The sequence below is a fragment of the Eschrichtius robustus genome, chromosome 14, assembly GCF_028021215.1.
Source record: "Eschrichtius robustus isolate mEscRob2 chromosome 14, mEscRob2.pri, whole genome shotgun sequence".
Taxonomy (NCBI): domain Eukaryota; kingdom Metazoa; phylum Chordata; class Mammalia; order Artiodactyla; family Eschrichtiidae; genus Eschrichtius; species Eschrichtius robustus.
Genome location: NC_090837.1, coordinates 50,887,538 through 50,904,258, shown reverse-complemented (window position 1 = coordinate 50,904,258; position 16,721 = coordinate 50,887,538). Strand labels below are relative to the sequence as shown.

At 42.2% G+C, this 16,721-nt stretch overlaps 1 protein-coding gene across 1 annotated transcript; it reads left to right on the top strand.

Annotated features, from left to right (window-relative positions):
• Positions 1-7,852: 7,852 nt before the first annotated feature.
• ZNF396 (zinc finger protein 396) lies at positions 7,853-14,342 on the top strand. Its single transcript, XM_068563724.1, has 4 exons — positions 7,853-7,930; positions 10,122-10,612; positions 10,883-11,027; positions 11,912-14,342. Exons 2-4 carry the CDS (start codon positions 10,193-10,195, stop codon positions 12,364-12,366), a joined length of 1,020 nt encoding a protein of 339 aa, XP_068419825.1. The 5' UTR covers positions 7,853-7,930; positions 10,122-10,192; the 3' UTR covers positions 12,367-14,342.
• Positions 14,343-16,721: the final 2,379 nt, after the last annotated feature.

Here is a 16,721-nt window from a genome sequence, read left to right as displayed (position 1 = left end):
AGATTCTGGAAGCTTTTAGGATCTTAAATCTCTCCCAAATTTTGAGAAATTCCATAATGATATAGGTCTTCATCCCATGTGTTGAGTACACAAAGGGCTGGCCCTTTTGATCTGTGAATTCTTGTCTTTCAGTCCTGGGACATTTTCTTGAAAAACCTTTACTCAAAGCTCAACCTTTATTCAGCCTCAGAGCATACACACTGGGGACAAGTCCTATCCCTCTAATTGATCATCAAAGAATCCACACTGGGGAGATGTGCATCATTTTCAGGTTGTTTGATCATCTTCAGATTTTTTTTTTTTTTTGGCCGCGCCTTGAGGCTTGAGGGATCTTAGTTTCCCCAACCAGCGATCCAACCCAGGCCCTCAGCAGTGAAAGCGCTGAGTCCTAACCACTGGACCGCCAGGGAATCCCCTCTTCAGATGTTTTGGTAAAATGATTTATGTTAAGTATATTGGCAGCCTTTACCTCAAAAACAGTTGCTGAGTGGGCAATTAAAAACATCTCCACCCATATCTGTGAATAATTAAACTGGATTTCAACTGGTACAAATTCACTATTAAATACCAAAGAAGCCATTTTAAAGATGGGGGAAGAAGCCTCATTTACCAATTGTTCAGTACTGCTACTAGTGCTGTGCCTTCTCCAATATTCAGAACATGTCTCTGGCAGCTTGAATTTGGCTCTCCACTAAGTTATTCTATTGATAGAAAATAGATTCTAGATTCCATCAGAGCCTTGCTATTCAAACATTACCATCACCTGGGAATGTATTAGAAATGCAGAAATTCGGGTCCCACCTCAAACTTACTGAATCAGAATCTGCATTTCAGCAAGATCCCCAAGTGATCTGTATGTATTGATACATTCAAGTTTGAGAAGCGATAATCTTGGACATCTTTGAGAATCAGAAGATGAAGATCAGAAGTCTCAAACTCCACTAACCTGTAGAGGCTAGACTAGTGATAGAAATGGCAGGGGGCAGGTGGGGACATTGGCAACTGGGGAAAGCATGATCTGTCTAAAGCAGGTAGCAGATACTTTGTCCAGGAAATGTTTGCTCTGAGGGAATGCGGGATCAGTATTCCTAGATTTTTCAGTTTTTCAAAAGAAGTAGTGTGATTTTTTTTTAAATGTATTGAATCAAAATGTCCATGTTAGGAACCGATTCGATTTTAAAACAGTGAGCCAATAAAACACATCAACAGGCTGGTCTTTGTCAGTGTTGGTAACTTGTGTCTTCTGTTAGACCCTGTCCCCAGACAAGTGAACATATGCATCTAGAAACATATTTCAGGGGTGAGAGATGATGTCCATTAAAGCTTTCTGCGATTGTGGAAATGTTCTGTATTTGTGCTGTCCAATATGGTAGCCCATGGGCCACATGAGGCTACAAGCATTTGAAACTGGCAAATGTGACCAAGGAATTGGAGTTCTAATTTTATTTAATTTTAATTAGTTTAAATTTAAACTTAACTAGCCACATGTATTTAGGGGTTACCACATCAGGCACACAGATAGAGAGCCCATAGACCATGGGTTAGAACTCTCCTCTTAACTGCTTGTTTTTCCAAAGCTTTCCTTTTGAGGCAGTTCCTTATCTACCTAATATAGAGATTCTCAACCTTGTCTGTTGTGGTAGACCCCCAAAAAATGGTCCCCAAAGATATCAGATCCTAATTCCTGGAACCTGTAAATGTTACCTCATTTGGAAAAGGTGTCTTTGCAGGGGTGATTAAATTAAGAATCTTGAGATAGGGAAATTATCCTTGATTTTTTGGGTAGGTAGACCCTAAATGCAATCACATCTAACCTTACAAGAGAGAGGAAGAGGGAGACTTGAAGATACTGGCCTTGAACATTGAAGTGATGCAGCCACATGCCAAGTAATGCTGGCAGCCACCAGAAGCTGGAAGAGGGAAGAAATGGATTTTCCCCTAGAGCTTCCAGAGGCAGTGCTGCCCTGCTGACACCTTGATTTCAGCCCGGTGAAATTGATTTTGGATGTCTGGCCTCCAGAACTGTGAGGGAATAAATTTCTGTTGTTTTAAGGCACCAATTCTGTGGTACTTTGTTACAGAAGCCCCAGGAAACTGATACAGCTGTCCACTGGAATCACCTGTGGAACTTTACCTACGTACATTATCTTATTTAATTTTCAGCCAATGAGATGACTACTATGATCCCTATTTTATAAATGAGGAAATGAGGAGTAGAGAATTGCAGGAACTTGCCCACAGCTAGCTTGTGGCAGAGTCAGGGAATGAACCAGGTCCCTCTGCTGACTTCTGGACCCACTGGGTGTAGTAGAATGAGGGAGAGGGAAAAGTCCAAGATGAATTCTAAGATTTTTGCCTGGAACATGGAGTTAACAGTAGTTTTCACTATCAAAGCAAGGAAATGGGGGAGCGGGGCCAGTTGAGGGTATAAGGGGAAGAACATGAACTCAGTTTGGGATGCCTCCTTAGTTGTTTTCCTAACTTGGTACTTCATTTGTATCTTCCACAAAGGGACACATCCAAACTCTCATAGCCATTCAATGTGCATCCACACTTGGACTTGCTACACACACTCTATCCACCACTCTCTGGAAACCATAGTTCCATTGCAGGCAAATTGCTTTTTATTTCTAAAGCTAAATTTCTTGACTTTCTAACCTATTATCCTTATAGAAATACGGCAGCTTGTCTCTAACACATCTGCCTCACACACCCTGGGCAAGGAAAAAAATGGTTATATGCACAGATGGAAACAGAGCCACGCCACTAAAAGCCTTTAACTAGGTGGAAAGCAAATATGCTGGGATGAAGGAATGTCGTGATGAAGGTGAATACAAAGTTGAGGAGTGACTATCTCTATAATGTCATTATGGCAATCAGAGAAGAAAAAGAAATACAAATTGGAAAAGAAGAAGTAAAACTGTCACTGTTTGCAGAGGACATGATACTATACATAGAGAATCCTAAAGATGCCACCAGAAAACTACTAGAGCTAATCAATGAATTTGGTAAAGTTGCAGGATACAAAATTAATGCACAGAAATCTCTTGCATTCCTATACATTAATGATGAAAAATCTGAAAGAGAAATTAAGGAAACACTCCCATTTACCATTGCAAAAGAAAGAATAAAATACCTAGGAATAAACCTACCTAGGGAGACAAAAGACCTGTATGCAGAAAACTATAAGACACTGATGAAAGAAATTAAAGATGATATCAACAGATGGAGAGATATACCATGTTCTTGGATTGGAAGAATCAATATTGTGAAAATGACTATACTACCCAAAGCAATATACAGATTCAATGCAATCCCTATCAAATTACCAATGGCATTTTTTCTAAAACTAGAACAAAAAATCTTAAAATTTGTATGGAGACACAAAAGACCCCGAATAGCCAAAGCAGTCTTGAGGGAAAAAAATGGAGCTGGAGGAATCAGACTCCCTGACTTCAGACTATACTACAAAGCTACAGTAATCAAGACAATATGGTACTGGCACAAAAACAGAAACATAGATCAATGGAACAAGATAGAAAGCCCAGAGATAAACCCACGCACCTATGGTCAACTAATCTATGGCAAAGGAGGCAAGGATATACAATGGAGAAAAGACAGTCTCTTCAATAAGTGGTGCTTGGAAAACTGGACAGCTACATGTAAAAGAATGAAATTAGAACACTCCCTAACACCATACACAAAAATAAACTCAAAATGGATTAGAGATCCAAGACTGGACACTATAAAACTCTTAGAGGAAAACATAGGAAGAACACTCTTTGACATAAATCACAGCAAGATCTTTTTTGATCCACCTCCTAGAGTAATGGAAATAAAAACAAAAATAAACAAATGGGACCTAATGAAACTTCAAAGCTTTTGCACAGCAAAGGAAACCATAAACAAGATGAAAAGACAACCCTCAGAATGGGAGAAAATATTTGCAAGCGAATCAACGGACAAAGGATTAATCTCCAAAATATATAAACAGCTCATGCAGCTCAATATTAAAGAAACAAACAACCCAATCCAAAAATGGGCAGAAGACCTAAATAGACATTTCTCCAAAGAAGGTATACAGATGGCCAAGAAGCACATGAAAAGCTGCTCAACATCACTAATTATTAGAGAAATGCAAATCAAAACTACAATGAGGTATCACCTCACACAAGTTAGAATAGGCATCATCAGAAAATCTACAAACAAGAAGTGCTGGAGAGGGTGTGGAGAAAAGGGAACCCTCTTGCACTGTTGGTGGGAATGTAAATTGATACAGCCACTATGGAGAACGGTACGGAGGTTCCTTAAAAAACTAAAAATTGAATTACCATATGATCCAGCAATCCCACTATTGGGCATATACCCAGAGAAAACCATAATTCAAAAAGACACATGCACCCCAATGTTCATTGCAGCACTATTTACAATAGCCAGGTCATGGAAGCAACCTAAATGCCCATCGACAGACGAATGGATAAAGAAGTTGTGATATATATATACAATGGAATATTACTCAGCCATAAAAAGGAATGAAATTGGATCATTTGTAGAGACGTGGATGCATCTAGAGACTGTCATACAGAGTGAAGTAAGTCAGAAAGAGAAAAACAAATATTGTATATTAACGCATATATGTGGAACCTAGAAAAATGGTACAGATGAACCAGTTTGCAGGGCAGAAATTGAGACACAGATGTAGAGAACAAACGTATGGACACCAACGGGGGAAAGCAGTGGAGGGTGGTGGTGTGATGAACTGGGCAATTGGGATTGACATGTATACACTGATGTGTATAAAACTGATGACTAATAAGGACCTGCTGTATAAAAAAATAAATAAAATAAAATTCAAAAATTAAAAATAAATAAATAAATAAAGTGATTGCCCTCTTCCTTCACTGTGTTTATAAGTAGCTTATAAAATTTACAGGGAGGGAATTCCCTGGCAGTCCAGTGGTTAGGACTCCAAGCTTTCACTGAACCACGCCAAGGGTGTGGGTTCAATCCCTGGTTAGGGAACTAAGATCCTGCAAGCTGCGCCACGCAGGGGAAAAAAAAAAAAAAAGAAGAAATTTACAAGGAGTTTAATATACAGGAGAAGCATTCAGATATAGAGCACATTTGATATTTACTTTCACATAATCTCACAAAGTGTCCAATTTTGTGTTGTGTGATTGTATGGTATTGATTAAAGCATCTCATTCAGCCTCAGATTCAGGCTACCGAAAACTCCCCTCAAAAGTCCACATAAGCCACTGTCAAACCTACTCATACTGTTTTTTTTAAACTTTAATCACGCACTATCCACCCAATGGTCAGCCTACCATCCAACAAACACCAGCCTCCCAAATATTTCCTGAATCTGCCTCCATCCTCTCCCCCCTGTGCACTAGTTCAGACCTCCATCAGTTGCAGCCTGGAACCTTGCAGTAGCTTCAGAGCTGGTCACCCTATCTTCAGTTTGGTCTCCACTCAAACCCATCTTTCACATTGCCATCAGAATTCTATCTGAATTGCAGATATGCTTGAGCCACTCGCTCAAGACCCTGCTTAAAATTTTAGTTCACAGCCTTTTACTTGGCCTGCCAAATCTTTCAAAACTAGACCCCTGCTTACTTCTTCACCCTCATCCGCAGCCACTCATGTTTTGACATCCTTCAATCCAACAAATCTAAACTCTCTGCGCTGGTCCCTCAGTCTGAAATGTATCAACACTCAGCTCTCCCCAGCACCTCCCTTTCTTTGTGCTTTTGTAGCATCCTGTAGGTAGCTCCATCAGAACATCTGCCACTTTGTTTGGAAGAGTCAGTTTATATACTCTTCTCCTTAATTAGTCTATCAGTTCCTAAAGAGCAAGAATCTGTATCTCAGGACTTCCCTGGTGGTCCAGTGGTTAAGAATCCACCTTCCAATGCAGGGGACGCGGGTTCGATCCCTGGTCAGGGAACTAAGATCCTACATGCCGCGGGGCAACTAACCTGGAGCACCACAACTACTGAGCCCGCATGCTCTGGAGCCTGCGAGCCACAACTAGAGAGAAGCCTGCATGCCGCAACGAAGATCCCGCATGCTTGCAACTAAGACCCGACGCAGCCAAATAAATAAATATATTTTTTTTAAAAAAAGAATCTGTCCTCACATCTGAATTCCCAGTGTTTACCATGCATCTGGTATACAGCTAGATGCTTGCTCTACTAGTTTGTTCCTGTTAATTTCTTTCCACCCAAACATTAAAAAAATAAAAACAAACAAAAACCTGCCCTTTATCAAGCTTACTGTGAACTATTTATTACAAGCAATCGTTTACATTTGCTCCCTTTTTTTTTCTTTTCTTTTTTTTTGGCTGCGTTGGGTCTTCGTTGCTGCACGCGCACTTTCTCTAGTTGCGGCGAGCAGGCGCTACTCTTCATTGCGGTGCGTGGGCTTCTCACTGTGGTGGTTTCTCTTGTTGCAGAGCTCTAGGAGTGCGGGCTTCAGTAGTTGTGGCACACAGGCTCAGTAGTTGTGGCTCGTGGGCTTAGTTGCTCCGCAGCACGTGGGATCTTCCTGGTCCAGGGCTTGAACCCATGTCCCCTGCATTGGCAGGCGGATCCTTAACCACTGCACCACCAGGGAAGCCTCCCTTTTTTAAAAGAAACTTTAGGTTCTTGGGTCCAGCTATTTGGTAGAATCCTAACTGATGAACTCACCTCTGACTTCCTGCCAAATCACATGGCTTTTCACAGTTCCTTATTCTCCTTGCAGCTTTTGACTGCTGTCCATTTTCTCCTTAAACCACCTTCTATGACTTCACACCACTGCCAAGATTGCCCTTGAGGATCTGTTTCAGATTCCTCGTTGCCTTGAGTCATTTAACCTACCCATCATCACCATAAATACATTCCCTTGTACACTTTTGGGTTGTCTTGCTATTTGTGTTAGCAATTAACTCAGCAAAAAATTTTATCCCATGAAATACCGCTGTAGAAGCAAGACTTTCTTAAAAAAATAAATTCTTCAAATTTAATATCATTGTAGGTTAATTAAGATGCAAGTTTCTCCACTAATCCCCTAGGTCTGGCATAGACTGAGTAAACCAGCCTTTTCTCTCATCACTTCAGACTCCATTACTAATATACCTTTCTTTGTTGTTTGTTTGCTCATACCAAAAGGGTTTTTTTCTTCTTATTGTCGTTTATTAATTTTCAAGCATTGCTGTCCTCTCCCTGATTCCCTACTTCCCTCTACAAGTATATCTCCAAGAGTCCCTAGGGAAAGTGGGTGGAGGAGGGAGACAATATGTGGGGCTGTGGCCTTGTAGCTCATTTAGCCTCAAATTTATTTTTAAATTTACTCAAGATTATCAGAGGACATATATATGTATATATTGGTGCCAAAATATGTGCGTGCGCGGGTTCACACCTTTTCAAGGGCCATTAGGTTCTCCTGTGAAAACATGGGGTGAGGATGGGAGGGTCAAACCCATTTCTTAGGACGATACTCGGAGCGTAGCCAGCCTCAGGAGCGCAGACGGTATTACAGAAAGTTGTGCGTAGCGGTAGAAAGCCCGGGAGTCTCCTCCGTGACCTTGGCCAAGTCACAGAAACTTTGGGTTTATTCCCTGTAAAATGGGGATAAACGTACTGGGTTATCGAAAGAGTAAACGAAATAATGTAAGTAAAAGTACTCTGAGAAAAAATACTGCTGGTTTCTTTGAACGGGGATCCCGAGCAGCTGGATTCCCATCCGTCGGTATTTCGCTCTTCCCCGCAGTCCAAGAGCTACCTCTCTGGAAGCCTGAGGCGCGGGCCTCGGCTCGTCTCCATGGCAACCGCCCAGGCATCCTGAGCCCCGCCCCCTCCCCGCCGCGAGGACCGGAAGCAGCGGCCCGTTGGGCGCTTCCCCGGCTTCTCCCCCAAAACGCGGGGTCGTCCTTCCTAGGCCGGAGGTGAGAGTTGAGGTCTCTTCGCTCTGCTAGGCCTCCGGGAGAAGCGACCGTCACCCGGGGGGATGGGGAAGGGATGGCCGCGGGCCTGGGGCCACCTCACGGTAGCCCCACCACCACTCCCAACACGCGCCCGCGCACCCCCTCTTCATACCCCTCCCCGCCCCCACCCCGGCTACCTCTTCCTCACGCCCCCGGCGTTTCTCCGCGGCCTCCACCTCGTCCCCGCACCTCCTGGCCTCTCACAGCGCGTGCGTGCACCCCCTTTCCTTGTCCGGGTACCCCGTGGCGCCTGACCCCCGCCCCCCAAGCCGACCTCCTCCCATCACCCTCCGCGCGCTTACCTGACCTCCCGCGCACCCTCCCCCCGCGCCCATTCTCCTCGTGTGGTCTCGCGGAGTCGGGTTTCCGTCCGGGAGCGGCGCCGTGTGGTGGAGGAAGGTGTCCCGGGACCATCGGGAGCAGGCTCAGCAGAGGAGGTATTTCCAAGGGAGAGTCGGTCCCCTCGGGAAAGACTCCCGGATCTGGGACTCTGGGCGAAACCCTCCCCTCCAGGGACCGGGTTCGTTACGGACCCTCGCGCGGTGTTGGGGGTTTGGTCTCTTGGGTGGAACTGAGAGCAATTGTGGACCCGGCACAGACTCCGCTCCTGGTGCGGGAGACGCAAAGTGCGTCCCGGTGGCCACTCCTGCGACTTCCAGAGGATGCTTTAGCTTAGGGGCCCTCTGTGTAACTCCCCTAGACGGCTCCAGACACGTGGCCTCAAACCCCACCTGTCGCTCCGGTCTCGATCCCAGATTCGGTTCCGCCTCAGGATCATATGGGTCTGCTGCTCCTTCTTTGCGCTGGGACCCCGGCCACCGGCTCTGGACCGCGCAGCACCGTAGAAAATGTGGATGGCCTGAACTCAGACCCCAGCTCTGCACCTTTGCCTTTGGTCTCGTTACCTGAGCTTGCCCTGGCGGGTTCCTCAACATGGGGATGAAAAGAACCTTACAGGGATTTTGTGGGGATTTAAATGAGTTTATATTTATTAAGATCCCTAGACGAGTGCTTAGCACATAGTAAATTCTCTGCGTTTCAGCTGTGGAGCACTGTATAAAGTTGTGTCATTTATTTGGTAACCTTGTCTTTCCCGGGCTAGAATATAAGCTTTATGCAGCCGCAGGCTTTGTTCGGGTCACCGCCATATCTTCAGTGCCTAGAAGAGTTCTCGGTGAAGTGGGGAAAAAAATGGTAAAGAGGAAAAATAGGGGCACATATAACAGTTTAAATTAGTTATCAGTTACTAATGATACATATACTAAAATGCTACTAAGGAAAGTGTCTTCCCACCCCCATCCTGCTAACAAGCTAGTGATACTTGGAGAATTGTTGCCCCCATACATCACTATGTTGCTGGTGACACTGTGATTTGATACAGCGTTTTCTATAATCTGTTTGATAATACATAGCAAGATATTTGTCCCTTTTCCTTTGACCCCAGTAAGTCAAGTCCTTGGGACATCTTTGAAGGAAATAATATGAAAGGAGGAAAATAGTATATTTTCTGAAAATGTGCTTCCCAGCATTGTTTATAATAGTAAAAATTAGAAACAGCCTAAATATTCTACAATAAAGAGATAATTAAGTAAATAATATGGATGTCACAGATGAGCAGTGGACATGTACATGAAAAAATGGAAATACATTAAGATGGAGGAATATGCTTTTTTCTTTTGAATGGTCCCTTTAATGCCAAAGTAATATTGTTTTAAAAATTAGTAAGCATTGAAAAAAAAAATCTATGCAAAAGTACTTCTCTCGTGAGACTATTCCTTAGAGCTCCTTGTGGCAGTCTAGAAAAAATTAACTGGCTCTTCGAGGCTGACCCAGAGTCATAACTTTCCTCAGCCTTCCCTTATTTCTGTTCTCCAGGAGCTCCTCTGCAACCCTGGCTGATCTCTTATTGTGATATTTAGTCAGCCTCATGTGCATGATTTTCAGAATAAATTGCGAATTACTCATGTATATAAATTAATGCCTCTGAGCTCTTTGATTCTCTTAAAGAAGGAAGTGTTCTTTGAAAGCATGGTTTATGTTAAGATTAAGGGCAGCACTTTCTGTACAGTCTTATGTTTCTAATCTTAGTTGTATCGTTCTAAGAAGCATTTGTCTTTGTCTTGTTTCCACTTGTCTCTTTAATCATATTTAGGAGTGTCCATAAGGAGAGTTTCACCTTCTTGAAGATTAAAGCCTAGCAGTTCTGAGCTATTCCCAGTCCAAATGTCTGCAAAATTGAGAGAGACATCAAAACTCCTTACACAAACTTCAGAAGACCCTGACTGCATTCTGGTAATGAAGGTGGAAGAGGGAGGGCAGGCCTGTAATATGGTCTCCAGCCGCCACTGGAGCAGCTACTACAGCTCAGAGACCTACCGCCAGCGGTTCAGGCAGTTTGACTACCAGGAGTCACCTGGGCCCCGGGAGGCTCTGAGCCGGCTCCGCGAGCTTTGCTGTCAGTGGCTGAGGCCAGAGGTGCACAGCAAGGAGCAGATCCTGGAGCTGCTGGTGCTGGAGCAGTTCCTGGCCATGTTGCCTGAGGAGCTGCAGGCTTGGTTTCAAGAGAACCGACCAGAGAGTGGAGAGGAAGCCGTGGTGATGCTGGAGGAGCTGGAGAAAGAGCATGACAGGGCGGCTGAACAGGTGAGACGGGGCTGTGGGGATGAGGGACAAGGCTGAGTCAGGAGCTCTGGCACATCACTGGGGTGAGAGCTCCCAAATTGTACTCCCACTCAGCACAACTAAATGTAGAGTGTGGTGAGTGGACTCCCGGCTGTGCCAGAAAACAGAACGCGCCTCTGCCTTTTTCCTCCCTTTTCCTGTGTCCCAGGATAGTTTCTTCTCTGTTATTTTATCTTCAAGTCCCAACCTGATTCCCTTCTTCAGCCTCAGTTAGTACCAAACTGTTTCTAGGTCTTTCTTGGACGAAATGAGGACATGCTTGCAAAGAAGCTACCAACTTGTGAAATCACTCAGGAGACACCACGTAGCCAGCTTAAGCCCACAAAAAAACAACTGCAGTGGGCATCGAAGGAGCTTCACACCTTAAGACAAAATGGTGAGGGGCAGGGTTCAGTTCATGGTGGGGGGGTGGGAAGGTGGCCTCTCAGCCCACCCATCACACACATCTAGGCTGCTTTCTGTAAGAGGTCTCCAATCTCCCCTCCTGCCTCCTGTTCCTGTGGGAACTTCCAGCATTATATATCCTGCCAATGCACATTCTCAGTATTTTGTCCTTATTTCCTTCTCAAAGATTCTTATAATATTGTTCAGATGTTTGAATCCTTGACATCATCTCCATCTGGATTTTCAAACCTTTTTTTAAGCAGCATGACCCTCTTCTCAATGAAATTTTATGCGGAGTTGCAATATATTAAACAGATGAAAACACAGCTACTCTGACTAAAGCAGGAACAAGCAGTCTCAGCCCACCTCTTCTGCCGTCAGGCAGTCCGTGAGGCCCTTTTGAGGGACCCCAAGGTCACAGTCTAAAGACTGATTCATTTATTTTTATAACTTTTGTTTATTGATACTCTTGTACTACATCTTGCTTATTGCTACCCACTACCACATTTAATTCCTCTCCTTCAGTTGCTCCTCTGCTTCTCCAATAATTCCTCATCTTTTAGGCCCTTTCTTTTCTTCCAGACTTTCCTCAGTTTCTAATGTATCTTTTTACCTCTACTCACCATTCTACCTTTCGCACAGAGCTTTTCGTCTTTATAGTTGCCCGCCTCATCAGTATATAAACCTTCTCTTTCACCTTTTGATCTTCTCAGTGTTTTCTGCCTTACCCTCTCCATCCTCCACATTGTGATGCTATATTTCAAACATGCCAGCTAAAAAATAGTCTATATATATTTCATTTGGATCATTCTATTTCGTTTTCCTTCCTTCTGAACAGAGAACTGGTTACATTTGCTTTTCCATGTATTATTTCAGATAGAGACACCGGAACTATAAATGTGAAATCAGCTTCAAAGCGAAAGACTTCTTCAGGCAAAGAACTGCATTACAAAGTTTCTAACACTCTTCAGATGAATGCTTCCCAGAGTTTCACATTTAGAGGAACCTGTGAACAAGATAGAAAGTTTGAAAGAAGGCAGGGAAACCGTCCTCGAAAAAAACAACACAAGTGTGATGAATGTGGGAAAGTCTTTAGTCAGAGCTCAGCCCTTAATCTACATCAGAGGATCCACAGTGGAGAGAAACCTTATACATGTGACGTGTGTGCAAAGGCTTTCAGCCGAAGTGCAATCCTGATTCAACATCGAAGAATCCACACTGGGGAGAAACCCTTCAAATGTCATGAATGTGGGAAAGCCTTTAGTCAGAGCTCGAATCTTTTCAGACATAGGAAAAAACATGCTGGAGAAAAAGTCCCATCAGTGCTGTGAGGGAGTCAAAGCATTTACTGAGAACTTTTTCAACAGGGGAGCAGACACAAGGCACCAATACTCCTTTAGTATAAATCGGTAGTTTCAGTGGGCACCAATTTCCTTTCAAAGGTTGTAAAAGCCACAGGAGAGAATGTAGAATATTTTCTGTCAGCATTGTTTGCTTTTCTGCTTTTCAGTACAGTGTCAGTTCAGATGATTGAGATTCTAAAGCTTAAATTGGATTTCCATCCCTAGTGCAACTCTTGAAAAGATACTCTCAGACATGTTCTACTGTTTCCATTATTAACACAAATAATGAACTAGTATGTTCCTTTTTAGACAAGTACATTTTCCCTGTTGAGAAGGAATGTGTGAGTTAGTATATAAGTGGGTATTCTCCATTTCATTACTTGCACATTGGAGTTATTAGGCCAAAGATTAAATCAGTTTTTTAAAAAAATTTCCTGGGAATTCTCTGGCAGTCCAGTGGTTAGGACTCCACGCTTTCACTGCTTCAGGCCTGGGTTCAATCCCTGATCAGGGAACTAATATCCTCCAAGTCACGTGGCATGGCCAAAAATAATAATAATAAAATAAAATTTCCTGTTTTATTTTCTGTTACCAGATTCAAAATATGAGAATAGGATTGAGGAGACCCAAAAGAATATGTACCTCAAGACCTAAGCTGAAATGTCCAGGGTCATTGTTAGGAAGCAGATGAGTAAAGGGACTTTACTCATCTCTTAACGAAAACCTGAGAACCTACATACTGTTTTGTTTCAATTTTTAAAATTGAGGTATAGTTGATGTATAATATCATCTATATATACTGCTGATGATACTAAGTAATTTCCTGTGTAGGAAAAAAGAATTATCTCCTTTACAATTTATATTGGAAATATCTCAGTGAAAGCATTAAGATTTGTTCTACATGTCTTCAGGAAGTGGCCTAAATATGATGAGTGTTCTAATAATGAACAGTTATCTGTGGGTGCTTATATAAAGTTGATGATCACCTTAACATAAAGAAATAAGGAAGATGAAGAAAAGACTGTCCAAACAAGACTGATGTTACCTGGTAAGTGCAGCACATAATGGAGAAGCGTACTTACCTGCAAATGGAAACCCTTAACAGCTGATGACTATCCTTCAGAGTTCTTCATGGCCTCTGTTCTGGCATAAATCAGCTGTGAACATGTTTCAGGCATCACAGGACAACCTTTTCAGGGTCTTATGCATTCTTAGTAAATGAGTTTCTAGGCAATTTATCATGATGTTAAGACCTTGGATTTTGATACTATTGTACAAATGAGAGAATCACTAAAGTTCGATTTAAAGAGTCCATTGAGTTTAACCCACATTTAATTCAATCAGATTCTCTTGTTTAAAAAGTAAATGACTGGTATTTTTTTAAAATATTCTGACAATATAACATAATGTCCCCCTTTCCAGGGATTCTTGATAAAACTCTGTATGTATTACAAGAATACATGGATTGTCGTGTCTCCCATGGTGCCACCGTTACCCAATATGGAGGCAACCATGAGAAATGAAAGTCCTTAGAAGGAGAAGGGAAGATAGGCCTCATGGTGAACTTCTTTGTTCCTCATGAAGTGTGAACATCTCATTATCAGAAAATCCAGTCATATCTAGTGCTTGGAGTAACTCCTGAGACAAATGTGGGATTACGTGCTCTGCTTAGTTAGAATATTGATAAATATTAGATTAGTAAGGGGAGAGGAGAATACAAATTTTAATTTTAGAATTTTCTGATAGTGATTATACTCTGTAGCTCTAGTAAATATGAATAAGTATTGAGTTTTGTACATTTTCATTTATTAAAAATGTAGGAGTCTTTTTATTTGGGTCTCATTCTTTTTGTAATTAAAGAGAGGAACAAGCCATCTATTAAAGCAGCAAATGCCTCAAAAGATACATGTATTGTGAATTACTGCTTAATCATGGAAAGAGTTTTTTGGATACTATGTGAATAAAATGACAGAATCTAAATCAAATATTCTGAGGCAAGCATCTTTCTTCACTTGCTTCTGCCATAAAGTTTGCAAGATTACATTGTCTTCAGTGTGAATAATCTGAACTTCTCCACCAGACAGTGATGTGAATCATATCATCTTAGAATAACAAATCTTTAAAGGGTGTCACTGAGTACTCTAAGTTATCTTGCACTTACATAGGTCTCCTAATAAGTAGAAGGTGCTAGTTTATCTAACTGGAGAATTAATATGACTTGGTGTAACCTTGATAAAATTAGCATATTAGCACCCCATCAAACTGATTAATTTCCACAGTAAATACTCGAAAATGAATTGGTGTTTTTTAAATGAATTTCACTTCATCTGAGCCTTTATTATTATCTATAGTCCTATGTTCCCTCTTTTTCTCTCCCATTCTCTTCAGAGACCAGGTCAGATGTTTGTCACTGTCCTTGAAACTTCCTGTATCAGGAATGCTTCTGAATACAAAATCCACCTTTGGTGGCTTAGACAAATTAGACTTTGCAACCAGAAATCTGGAGGCGAGTTGCTGCTGTCTGTCAATCAGCAGCTGAACAATGACTTGTCTGGCTGCTGTCTTGTGCACTTCTTTGGGCCTTTCCTTCATACTTATTTTCTCAGATATGCAAGAGAGCTGTCCCAGCTCTGGGAATGGCATCTGGGGTCAAGTCAGAGAGGAAGAGGGACTCCAGCCATGGCCATGTCCTCTACTAGGAAAAGGGAAAGCTTTCCAAGAAACCCCAGCAAAATTCTGCTTATGTTTCCTTGTTGGAGGTGTGTCTAGTAAAGCAAGTGTTTTCAACTCCTAGAGGGAAAGCAGCAGGGCAGATGGGGATTGGGAACCACACTGAGTCAGCCGACAGTGTTTGCCATACTCCTTGGCCACTTTCCTTTTCATGAGCAGATGGCTATGATTTTGCCTCCTTCATTATCAAAAAAAAAAAAAAAAAAGATGAGAACTCTACCAAGTTTGTCAACTTATCTACATCTCACCCATCATTTCCTCTCCCCTTCCTTTCAGAATGAAAGAGGGGTCTCTCTTCTCTGGTCCCTCAGCATTCCTTCCCACCTCTGAAGGATGTTGGCTGCCATCAGTTATTCTCTCTCTTTTTTATTCATCCTTTTGCCTTCCTTCAGGATACATCTCTTCAACATTCAAATATGCTGATGTGACTTTTCTAGCATATTCTTAAAAATTCAAGATGGTGGCTAATCCCTGAGTCGGGGGGAGCAAAATGGCCCTGAGTTTTGCCTCCTTCATATGCATCCATCTCTTTCAACCACAGTGATCTTTCTAAAGCATAAATTTGATTATGTACCCTCCTTGCTTAAAACACAAGCCACCCATTGCCTTTTTTCCCCCCCTTTGGCCAAGCCACGTGGCCTGTGGGATCTTAGTTCCCCGACCAGGGATTGAACCTGGGCCCTCAGCAGTGAAAGCATGGAGTCCTAACCACTGGACTGCCAGGGATTTCCCCCCATTGCTTTTAATATAAAGCCAGAACTCCTAAACAAGGTTTTTGAGGCTCTTCATGATGTGACCACAGCTTACCATTTCAGCTTTCTCTTTTGTTACTGCCTCTGTAATACTCTATGCCAAAGACATTCTGAATTAGAAGTCCTTCTCCTGCCTCTGGGCCTTTGTATGTGTTCCTTTTAAACTCTCTTCCAGCTTCTGCACTTTATCTAACTCCTGTGTATTCTTCAGGTTTTAGCTTAAATGCCACTTCTTCCAGGAAGCCTACTGTTAACATCCTAAGAGTAGGTTGGGACCACCTCCACACCTTTCTATTGATTCCATAGCAATTTGTTCTCACCCTGGCATTACATTTATCACATGAAATACGATATTTTTAAAATATCAAACTACAATCGGCCATAAAAAAGAACAAAATAATGCCATTTGCAGCAATATGGATGGACCTGGAGATTGTCATACTGAGTGAAGTAAGTCAGACAGAGAAAGGCAAATATATGATGCTGTTTATATGTGGAATCTAAAAAAAAAATGGTACAGTTGAACTTATTTACATAACAGAAATAGAGTAACAGATGTAGAACTTATGGTTACCAGGGGGGAAGTGTCAGGGGAGGGATAAATTGGGAGATTGGGACTGACATATACACACTACTATATATAAAATAGATAACTAATAAGGACTTACTGTATAGCACAGGGAACTCTACTCAGGACTCTGTAATGACCTATACGGAAAAAGAATCTAAAAAAGAGTAGATATATGTATATGTATAACTGATTCACTTTGCTGTACAGCTGAAACTAACAGCATTGTAAATCAACTATACTCCAATAATTTTTAAAAGATAAAATAAAATATCAAACTGCAAATATGGCCC